Source organism: Scyliorhinus torazame, unplaced genomic scaffold (genome assembly GCF_047496885.1).
Source record: "Scyliorhinus torazame isolate Kashiwa2021f unplaced genomic scaffold, sScyTor2.1 scaffold_551, whole genome shotgun sequence".
Lineage (NCBI taxonomy): Eukaryota > Metazoa > Chordata > Chondrichthyes > Carcharhiniformes > Scyliorhinidae > Scyliorhinus > Scyliorhinus torazame.
In genome coordinates, this window is record NW_027308278.1 from 27860 (window position 1) to 39784 (window position 11925).

Genomic DNA, 11925 nt, shown 5'->3' on the forward strand with positions numbered 1-11925 from the left:
TTATGGAATGCGATTCTGTGCGATTATCACAACCAGTTTAAACTAGACTTAGAATAATAGAATTTACAGTGCAGAAGGAGGCCATTCGGCCCATCGAGTCTGCACCGGCTCTTGGAAAGAGCACCCAACCCAAGGTCATCACCTCCACCCTATCCCCATAACCCAGAAACCCCACCCAACACTAAGGGCAATTTTGGACACTAAGGGCATTTTATCATGGCCAATCCACCTAACCTGCACATCTTTGGACTGTGGGAGGAAACCGGAGCACCCGGAGGAAACCCACGCACACCGGGGAGGATGTGCAGACTCCGCACAGACAGTGACCCAAGCCGGAATCGAACCTGGGACTCTGGAGCTCTGAAGCAATTGTGCTATCCGCAATGCTACCGTGCTGCCCTCGCTATTTTGCACATTGTGGACACTAGTGTCAGACTTCTGCTGACTTCGCTATTTTGCACATTGTGGACACTAGTGTCCGACTTCTGCTGACTTTGCTATTTTGCACATTGTGGACACTAGTGTCCGACTTCTGCTGACTTTGCTATTTTGCACATTGTGGACACTAGTGTCCGACTTCTGCTGACTTCGCTATTTTGCACATTGTGGACACTAGTGCCTGCCCTGTCCCTGGAATGATATCTGGTACGGCTTGTGTTTTAATGTCACACTGTCTTACAAATGTATTTGTTAGAACAATGGAGCTCAGTAAAAGTGCTGTTTTGATCTATAATGGAATTATGCTGTGTCGTGCTGTTTTGTGTCTCTGTTCTGTTGAAGCTATATGTTTTGAGATGACCTGAGGTTATGAGTGTTGAAATCCTTAATTTAAAATGGGTATTTAAAACTGGGGCTTAATATTAACGTTAAATAGCTATCTTTTAACTATCAGGTGTATTAGAAAATAGTTGGTTTCTACAGAAGCCATGTTAAACTCTAACGTGTGACGAGATCTTTATTTCAGAAATTAATACTGTATAAACGTGAATGCTTCGACGCTGCTGAGTGAGCATTAATTGTTGAAATAAATAAATTCTTCAATAATTTTGACAAGAAGAGAACATTAAATTGTGCCAATATCTGGCTCAACCACAAGGCTATTTGTTGAATCCAATCAAGATGAGTAAGAAATAAAGCTATTGTCTTTCACAAACTGTCTTTTTGAATCAGTGTACCTTGGAGTGACCAAATATATTAATTAAAGATTACTGTTTTATTTAGCCACCAATCAGTAACAGCTGATTGATCCTTAATTCAGTTACAATGAATGAATCAATAATGAATCAGCAGTTCTCGTAAAAGACTGATTTTTATTTGCTGTAAAAATGCAAAAGCAGGGCAGCAGAGTAGCACAGCGGTTAGCACTGCTGCCTCACAATGCCAAGGTCCCAGGTTCGATCCAAGCTCTGGATCACTGTCTGTGTGGAGTTTGCACATTCTCCCCGTGTTCGCATGGGTTTCGCCCCCACAACTCAAAGATGTGCAGGGTAGGTGGATTGGCCACGCTAAATTGCCCCTTTGTTGGAAAAAAATGAATTGGGTACTCTAAATTTCTTAAAAAGCTTAATTGCTGTATATGTAAAGAATGTTTTGGGCTGCATGGTGGTGCAGTGGTTAGCACTGCTGCCTCACGGTGCCGAGAACGGGTTAGATCCCGGCCCAGGGTCACTGTCCATGTGGAGTTTACACATTCTCCCCGCGTCTGCATGGGTCATACCCCCACAGTCCAAAAAGATTGTGCAGGATAGGTGGATTGGCCACGCAAAATTGCCCTTAATTGGAGAAAAATAGTTGGGTAGTTTAAATTTATAAATTTTTAAAGAAGGAATGTGTAATGAAGGTAAAAGTACTGGCAAGAGAGACCTTCAAGGTCAGATTAACCTCATCATATGATATTGTAAAATAAGGGATTCTATAGAAGCAGATAAAAGGACAGTATGAAACAGTTCTATTGTATTTCTGCCTAAGTTAATGAGAGAAGGAGGTGTCAGTAATTGGGGATCCAATTCAATTAATCTAGTGACCAAATTGACCAATTGTCATGTTATGAGGTAACGGTCACTTTGGTGATAAAAGTAGAGGTTCTGAACGCCTTCCTTGCTGGCCAAGTACTGAAGACTCCTGAGGCCGAGTTCCAAGGAAATTACTGTCAAAGAAGGAGCCAGACTTCCGAGGTTGAATTCCACAAGAATTACTGTCAAAGGAGCCAGAGAGGGTTACGCTTCTACAGACTGATCCCCCACATGAAGTTGGAAAAGTCAATGCCTTAAAGTTCAGTAAACCTTTTTCTTTTCATAAACTTATTTTTGTATTTACTATCCAGAAAATTCTGCCTTTGTCTTAATTGATTTAAATGCTGTCCAAACTAAAGTGAATTTATTAAATGGTAAGTTGGGGGTGGCTGAAATTAGTTATGTTCTCGATAACAAGATCAGTATCTTCAATTAAAAACCTTGCATTTCTATAGCACCTTTCACAACCATAGGGCGTCCCAAAGTGCTTCACAGCCAATTAAGTACTTTGAAGTGTCATCACTTTTTGTAATGTAGGAATCGTGGCAATCAATTTACACACAGCAAGATCCCACACACAGCAATGTGATAATGAGCAGATGATCTGTTTTTAGTGATGTTGATTGAGGGATAAATATTGACCAGGACACTGGGGTAACTCCCCTGCTCTTCTTCAAAATAGTGGCTGTGGGATCTCTAACATCCATCTGATAGGGATAGACAGGGCCTCAGTTGAACATCTTATTTGAAAGAAGGCTGTTCTGACAGTGCAGCACTCCCTCAGTGCTGCAAGGAGGAATGTTGGATGTAATTTTTGTCCTCCAGTCCCTGAACTGGGACTTGAATCTACAGCCTTCTGACTCAGAGGTGAGAAAACAGCCCACTTAGCCACGGCTGATACTATAGACAATACAAAGTTAGAAAGTGAAAGCTACCCTTTAAAGCCCCCATCCTTTGCCTCCAGTGCCTAAATGTAATAATAAAAACCCCAGTATAAATAACATGGATTTGACTGACAAATGTTGAGGTGTTGGTTTCGAGTCACAAGGTTTGACTTCCCATTTGAGCCTAGGGCACCTTTCTGTCTCTCTGTTGCTCATGTCAATGACAGACAGCGATGGAGCTGAGGACTGAATTTAACAGAATAACGCTCCAGTTGGCAAACTTCCATGAATGTCACACAATTTATGTAAAGGGCTAAATCCAGATTTAGAGAAGACAGATTTTTAATGGGTTGAAGGGTAATGGGGAACTGGCAGTACGGTGGAATTAAAGCCAGGATGAGCACAGCCATGATAGAATTGCAGAGCAAACTGGTTGGGCCAAATGGCCTAATTCTGCTCCTATATCTTATAACTTATGAAAGGGGGAGACATTGATTTGCTCCCAGATGTTGCCCAGAGGAGGAAGTTTTCGTCTGACACTCATTGTCGAACCTCCACATTATGACATCACAAAGGAGCTCGTCCTCTAAACCAGCCAATAGGAATAAATCCGTTCCGCAGTGGCGTCACTGCATTTGAGCGCACAAGCCCGGCGCGCGGCCACCGCCCAGGGTGCCGACCCCCCCACCGTCTGTTCCCTCTTCCCCCAGCACATCGTCGAGACGGTTTCCAGGCAACCAGCTGACAGCTCCGGCCAGAGCGAGAAGCCCCTCCCCCAACCCAGGACTGCGCATGTCTCGGGGAGAGGGATATCTGCGCATGTGCAGGGTGAGCTCAATCCCGCTGGCTTTACCGCTGACTTGTGCCCAATGGGAAGATAGGAGGACCGGAAGGACTCTGTTTCTCCGCCAATCAGAGCTCCTCCATTGTCTCAATGCGGAAGCTGGACATGGAGGTTTCTGCCGAGCAAAGCCGTTGTTCCTCCAACCCTGAATGAGCTTGAGCTGCACAGACTCCTGTCCAACATCTGTGAGTAAAACACTTTCTTTTCTCCCCCTTTCCATTTCTTTTCTCATTCTCACCTTCAGTTGGTCACTTGCAGCAACTGAAGGGAAAGGAAGTGAATCCAGGGAGGGTGCAGACTCTGGAAAGCTTGGCCCAGGTCTCTCTCTCTCTCTCTTAAAGACATTGACATCCTTTGCTCCCTCAGCTTGACACATTTATTTGTCTGGCTAAAAGGATGGTCTCTTTCCTAATGTTCACAATTAAAGGGCTGATTTCCCCAGGAGATGGCTGACATTTAAGGGGACAGTAAGCAGGGCAAATCCAACTCAGCCAATTACTTCTCTGTGGGTCTACTGTCTATCATCAGCAAAGTGATGGAAGGACTTTGAAAAGTTGCTATTAAGTGGCACTTATTCTGCAATAACCTGCTCCCGGACGCTCAGTTTGAGTTCCGCCAGGGTCACTCAGCTCCTGACCTCATTACAGCTTTAGTTGAAACTTGGACGAAAGAGCTGAATGCCAGAAGTGAGGTGAGAGTAACTGCCCTTGACATCAAGGCAGCATTTGACCGAGTATGGCATCAAGGAGCCCTAGCTAAACTGGAGTCAATGAGAATCGGGGGATAACTCCACTGGTTGGAGTCACACCTGGCACAAAGGAAGATGGTTGTGGTGATTGGAGGTCAATCATCTCAGCTCCAGGACATCACTGCAGGAGTTCATCAGGACAGTTTCCTCAGCCCAACCATCTTCAGTTGCTTCATCAATGATCTCCCTTCCATCATAAGGTGAGAAGTGGTGATGTGCAGTCATCCACAATGTTCAGCACCATTCTCAACTCGTCAGATAACAAAGCAGTCCATGTCCAAATTCAGTAAGACCTGGACAATATCCAGGCTTGGCCTAATAAGTGGCAAGTTACATTTGTACGACACAAGTGCCACGCAATGACCATCTCCTACAAGAGAGGATCTAACCAACACCCCTTGACATTCAGTGGCATTTCCATCGCTGAATCCCCCACAACCAATATCCTGGGGGTTACCATTGATCAGAAACTGATCTGGAATAGCCATATTAATACTGTTGCTCCCAGGGCAGGTCAAACGCTGTGAATCCAAGGTGTGTAACACACCACCTGAAGCCCCAAAGCTTGTCTACAAGCACAAGTCAGGTGTGTAATGGAATACGCTCCACTTTGCTGGATGAGTGCAGCTCCAACAACATTCCAGAAGCTCGACACTATTCAGGACAAAGCATTTAAACCTTCCATCACCGAAAAACAGTAGCAGCTGTGTATACCATTTACAAGATACACTGCAGTAACTCATAAAGATTCCACAGACAGCACCTTCCAAACCCACAACCACTACCATCTAGAAGGACAAGAGCAGCAGATACCTGGGAACCTCACCACCTGGAGGTTCACTTCCAAGTTACACACCACCCTGACTTGGAAATACATTGCCGTTCCTTCGCCGCCACAACCCAAAGATGTGCAGGGTAGGTGGATTGGCCTCACTAAATTGCCCCTCAATTGGAAAAAATGAATTGGGTACTTTAAATTTATAAAAAACAAATTTTTAAAAAACAGCACAGGGGATGTATCTACACCTCCAGGCTGCAGCAGTTCAAGAAGGCAACTCACCACTACTTCGGAAGGGCAACTGGGGATGGGCAATAAATGCTGGCCTGACCAGCATTGTCCACATCCCGTAAATTAATTTTTTAAAATTTACTATCGGACAGAAATATGTCTAGTGTTGTTATGTGGTATGTATTATATATATTATTGATGGTTCTGTAATAAAATACATGTATTATTATTTCTAGTTTTGTAATATAGTACTGGACCTACATTATATATTTCCAGTCATACAGTCATTGCAGCACTGACAGAATCCATTTGGTAACTCAAGTCAATGCTGACTCTCTGTACAGCAATCCAGTCAGTCCCATTCCCCCTCGATATCCCTGTTCACCTGCAAGTTTATTTTCTTCAAGTGACCATCCTATTTTATTTTAAATTATTGATCATCTGGACTTCCACAACCCTTGTGGGCAGTGAGTTCCCTGTCATGACCACTCCATGACTAAATAAAATTCTTCCTCAGAATTTCCCCATCTCTAATCAGTAAATGTACTTATATGGAGATTCTCTACGGTTGTACAGGTTTTAGTGAGTTGAGATTTGTTGATCAGCACCTTCACGAAAATTGGGAGGGAAAGTAAGTGAATACAATCTGTATATTACACACATTTTTCATCCAGTAATATAGACATATATCTGTCTGGCAGCCTGCATGAAGATTTTCAGGTCTCTGTGTCCAGGACAGGAAGCAGTGCACTCTTGAGGTTGGCCTGGTTAAAGTCCTGGATCTGTCAATCAGCCTGAATCATCACCTTCAGGAGAATTGGGAGGGTGAATATTAGATACAGCAGAGTGAGAATGCAGGGAGAGTGTGTGGGTTAGAGATTGAGAGCATTTCAGGGAAAGAGAGAGGAAAGAATGTTCAATAGAAACTAGAATTGTCTGTTCTGAGTTTCTATCCTGTACTGACAATGATTTGTAAAATCTGATTGCAGGAAGTTCGAACGAGAGGAGTTTGAGGCGGATATCTCAAACTAAATATCACGTCAAGAACTGACTGAGTCACTCAATTCTTGGGAACCGGAGATCATCGGCCTTTGAATCTAGAAGGAGAAATGTTTGTCTATTCTGTCTGCTTCAAGAGATTTTAAACATCAGTGTGTCTGGAAAAGCACTGAGACATACACACACACCCGTGTGAGACTGTTACAGAGCACTGACTGTGGAAAGAGCTTTAACCAGTGACACAGCCTGAAAAAATACTGCACCATTAACAGCAGGGAGAGACTGTATAGGTGTTCGGTGTGTGGACGGGGCTTCAACTGATCGCCCAACGCAGTGAGACGCAAGATCACCCGGACCATGGAGAAACCATGGAAATGTGAGGATTGTGGGAAGGGATTCAAAGGCCCATACGGGCTGGAAAGGCATCAACGCAGTCACACTGGAGAGAGGCTGTTCACCTGTTCTGTGTGTGGGATGGGATTCACAGCCCCGTCCAAGCTGGCAAGGCATCAAAGCAGTCACACTGGAGAGAGGCCGTTCACCTGCTCTCAGTGTGAAAAGGGATTCACTGACATTGGCAACCTGCGGAGACACGAACGAGTTCACACTGGGGAGAGGCCTTTCACCTGCTCTGACTGTGGGAAGGGATTCACTCAGTTATGCAACCTGCAGAGCCACCAGAGAGTTCACACTGGAGAGAGGCCTTTCACCTGCTCTCAGTGTGAAAAGGGTTTCACTGACATTGGAAGCCTGCGGAAACACGAACGAGTTCACACTGGGGAGAGGCCATTCACCTGCTCTCAGTGTGAAAAGGGATTCATTAACATTAGTAGCCTGCGGAAACACGAACGAGTTCACACTGGGGAGAGGCGTTTCACCTGCTCTCAGTGTGAAAAGGGATTCATTAACATTAGTAGCCTGCGGAAACACGAACGAGTTCACACTGGGGAGAGGCCTTTCACCTGCTCTCACTGTGAAAAGGGATTCATTGACATTGGCATCCTGCGGAGACACGAACGAGTTCATACTGGGGAGAGGCCTTTCACCTGCTCTCAGTGTGAAAAGGGATTCACTGACATTGGCAACCGGCTGAGACACCAGCGAGTTCACACCGGGGAGCGGCCATTCATCTGCACTGTGTGTGATAAGGGATTTACTCAGTTACCCCACCTGCAGAGACACCAGCGAGTTCACACCGGGGAGAAGCCGTTCATCTGCTCTGTGTGTGATAAGGGATTTGCTCATTTATCCAACCTGCTGAAACACAATGTCACTCACACCAAGAGCAGGCCCTTCAAATGCTCTGACTGCAGGAGGGGTTTCAAAAGCTCACAGCTACTGATGTCCCACCAGCGCGTTCACTCTGAGGAGAGAACGTTCAGCTGCTCTCGTTGCACAAAGAGGTTTAGATCCTCATCCAACCTGATGAAACACGAGCGAGGTCACACCGGGGAGAGCCCGTTCACCTCTCCGACTGGGAAAAGCGTCACTCGGTCATCACTTGCTGAGCCACAGTGTCACTCACAGCAATGAGAGACCCTTTAAATGCTCCGACTGTGGGAGTGGGTTTAAAAGCTCTCAGGTACTGATGTCCCACCAGCGCATTCACACTGAGGAGAAACTGTTCAGCTGCTCTCACTGCGACAAAGAGGTTTCAAACATCATCCACATTGCGGAGACACCAGCGAGTTCACACTGGAAAGAAGCCATTCACCTGCTCTCACTGTGGGGAGGGATTCACTCAGTCGTCCAACATGCTGAGACACCAAAGGGTTCACAAGTGATGACGGGTTGGATTCTGCTGTTATTCCTGCTGTTCATCACATCCAGGACTGAACCTGGAGTGGGTGGAGGGGTTTGTCTCCTCGTCAACTCCTGGTGCTAGGACGTGGTGACCCTGGCGAACTACTGCTCTCCGGATCTGGAATACCCGACTGTGAAGTGCCGTCCATACTACCTTCCACGGAGTTCACTTCTGCCATCATCATGGCGGTCTACATCCCACCCCAGGCGGAAGTGAAGAAGGCGCTTGATGAATTGTACACCGCTATCAATAACAATGAAGCAGAATACCCGGAGGCCTTGTTCATCGTGGCCGGGGACTTTAACCAGGCCAACCTCAAGAGTGCACTGCCAAAATTCCACCAACACATCTCCTGTCCCAACAGGGGCCCCAACATCCTTGACCACTGCTACACAAACATCAAGAGCGCCTGATGATCCATCCCCTGACTGCACTTCGGAAAATCGGACCACAAGACGGTGCTCCTTCTCCCGGCATACAAGCAGAAACTTAAGCTGGAGAATCTGGCTATGAAGGTTGTGCAAATGCTGGTCTGAGGCAACAGAAGAGCTCCTTCTCGACTGGTCCATATTCAAGAACTCAGCAGTCAACCTAAATATGTATCCCAGCACCATCACAGACTTCATCAGCAAGTCTGTAGAAGATTGTATGTCAAAGAAGGTAGTACGTACGTTACCCAACCCGAACCCATGGTTTAATCGGGAGATTCACTCCCGACTGAAGGGCACGTCTGAGGCATTCAAGTCCGGCAACCCTGACCTATACAAAAAAATCTAGGTACAACCTCTGCAAAGCCAACAGGGATGCCAAGCGACAACAGAAGAGTTGTCCGGAATAAGCGAGAATCATGGACTCTCATCGATTGTGGCACGGCTTACACAACATAATGCGCTAAAAAGCAAAGCCGAGTAGAATCTTTTGCAACAGCGCACCCCTTCCCGACAAACTCAATGCATTTGATGTTTATTTCGAGCAGGAAACCAACAAACCTTTGTCATCTGCCCCAGCTGTCTTGGGCACACCCATGCCCACCGTCACAGCCTCCAAAGTCAGTTTGGCCGCCTTGAAAGTGAACCCTTGGAAAGCGGCGGGTCCTGACTGAGTCCCTGCCATGCACCCAGATCCTGCGCGGGCCAACTGGCGGGTGTGTTCGTGAACATCCTCAACCTCTCTCTACTCCGTTCTGAGATTCCCAACTGCTTCAAGAAGACCACCATCATACCAGTGCCAAAGATGAACCAGGCAGAGTCTTTAAATATTTTGAAGACGGAGTTGAATAGATTCTTGATAAGCAAGGGGGTGAAAGGTTATCGGGGGGGTCAGTGGGAATGTGGAGTTGAGGTTACAATCAGATCAGCCGGGAACTTATTGAATGGTGGAGCAGGCTCGAGGGGCCGAGTGGCCTACTCCTCCTAATTTGTATGTTATCACATCCTTTGTAATAGATTTTGGCATTTTCACTCCTACTGATGTCAGACTAATGGGTCTGTGGTTCCCCATTTTCTTTCTCCCTCCTTAAATATTGGGGTTAGATTTACCACCTTCCAATCTGCAGGAACCATTCCAGAATCTATTGAATTTTGAAAGATGATCACCAATGTATCTCTCCAGCCACCTCTTTCAACACTCTGGGATGTAGAGCAGCAGCTGCCCATATAGTTAAGTGTGTAATTGTAAGGTTGAATTGAGTAGTATCTGTAATATGTAACTGAGTTTAGTGTTGGGGCCTTACTTAATAGACAGGTGACTGGGGATGCTGGGCAGGTATTGATTCTAAGTCTGTGATCTACCACGCTTCGCGTTCAGGATCAAGAAGAGGGATATGTGGCCGCCTAAAGTGGCGTCTGGCAAAGGATGCTGGGAAAAGTGGCCAAGTTCAGGGACAGACAGGCTGCAGCTTCCAAATAGACAAAAAGCTGGTTTGTCTAACAACCGAGGAAAAAGGCCATTGAAAGGCCATCCCGGGACAATGGGCTTAAATGGAAATTGACAAAGTGGCAGATTTGGTGGCGTCAGTTTTCCTCATTTGGGAAGGCATACGTGCCTCGGACACCAACGGACATGGCCGGTCAGGACAAGCCCCGCAAGGTAGCGGATTTAATTGAACATTATCGATCAAGGTGATCAAGCCCTGATCGATTGATTGGGCCTTCACCTGGGACCGCCCAAAGGGGCTCAAACTCCTGGGGATAAAAGGTGCTGCGCAGCCCACCATTCGCTCTCTCGACAGCAGCTCTCAACAGTAACCAACAACAGTGACCCTTCACCGACCGAAGAGGAAAACCATCCACGCCATCGACGGAAGGACCCGAGCCGAGGATAACAACGACCAGCAACAGACTTTCAACACTGCCAGACTGCGGACTCCAGATAAGGCCATATCTGCCCCGTACTTGCCAGTCACTTGAAAGTTAAGTTAAGGTCTTGTGTGCATTAGCTTAGAGTTCAACTTGCATGTGTGTGTGATTAATTAACAGTAACAATTGTGTGATCGTAAATAAAGTATATTATTGTCTGATACAACTTATGGTAATTTGTCCAGTGCATAAGTGTTAAAGACACGCTATGGTTTTGGTACAACAGATCCTTGTGAAATTTGAAGCCATGTATTCGCAACAAGGCTCAAAGAGCAACAGCCCACTGCAGGCAAAGTCGGGAGATCGGCCAGTCCAGCAGAAAGAAACCCTCAGACCCTCCCCATTGACCAATTGTCAGAATGAACAAAATGCAGTCCTGGATGTAATTGAAGCAGAAACAATAACAGCAAATTCCAACCCTTGTAATCACTTGTGAACTTGTTGGTGTCTCAGCAGGTGCGATGAATCACTGAATCCTTTCCCACATTGAGAGCAAGTGAACGGCCTCTCCCCAGTGTGAACTCGCTGATGTCTCTGCAGGGTGGAGGAATCACTGAATTCCCTCCCACATTGACAGCAGGTGAACGGCTTCTCCCCAGTATGAAGTCCCTGCAGGCTGGATATCTGAGTGAATCCCTTCCCATAGAGAGAGCAGGTGAATCCCCAGTGTGAATGTGTCGATGAGCTTCCAGTGCAGATGGGGCCTTGAATCCTTTCCCACAGTCCACACATTTCCATGGTTTCTCCATGTTTTGGGTCTCCTTGTGTCTCTCGAAGTTGGACAATTGAAGCCTTACCCACACAGGGAACACATGTACGGTCTCTCCCCGCTGTGAATGCTGCAATGTTTTTTCAGGGTGCGTAACTGGTTAAATCTCTTTCCACAGACAGTGCTCTGGAACACTCTCACTCGGGTGTGTGTGTGTCTCGGTGCTTTTCCAGTCACAATGGTGTTGAAAATCTGTTGATGCCGACAGCTCAAGCAAACATTTCTCCTTCTAGATTCAAATGCCGAAGATATTCAGATCCCAAGGAATCGAATAACTCTGTCAGATCTAGATGTGACGTTTGAGATTTCTCTCTGAAATTCCTCCACTTCTAATATCTTGGAAAAACAATTTACAAAAGTCAGCACTGTCAGTACAGGATAGACATTCAAAACAGACAATTCTGGTTCCTATGGAACATTCTTCCCTCTCTCATTCCTCAAAAGCTGTAAATATCCATCCAACACACTCTCCCTCCGTTCTCCCTCCCAATTCTCCTGA

The 11925-nt window shown here is 46.1% G+C and overlaps 1 protein-coding gene across 1 annotated transcript; it reads left to right on the forward strand.

Moving 5' to 3' along the window:
- Window positions 1-3834: 3834 nt before the first annotated feature.
- On the forward strand, window positions 3835-10823 carry LOC140406482 (uncharacterized). The gene is made up of 2 exons (XM_072494507.1): window positions 3835-3925; window positions 6487-10823. The coding sequence occupies exon 2, from the start codon at window positions 6854-6856 to the stop codon at window positions 8027-8029; it is 1176 nt and encodes a 391-aa protein (XP_072350608.1). The 5' UTR covers window positions 3835-3925; window positions 6487-6853; the 3' UTR covers window positions 8030-10823.
- The last annotated feature ends 1102 nt before the right edge of the window (window positions 10824-11925 follow it).

Bases quoted from the DNA above. Each gene is read 5' to 3' on its own strand.
- LOC140406482 (XM_072494507.1), top strand. From the start codon at position 6,854: ATGGAGAAACCATGGAAATGTGAGGATTGTGGGAAGGGATTCAAAGGC.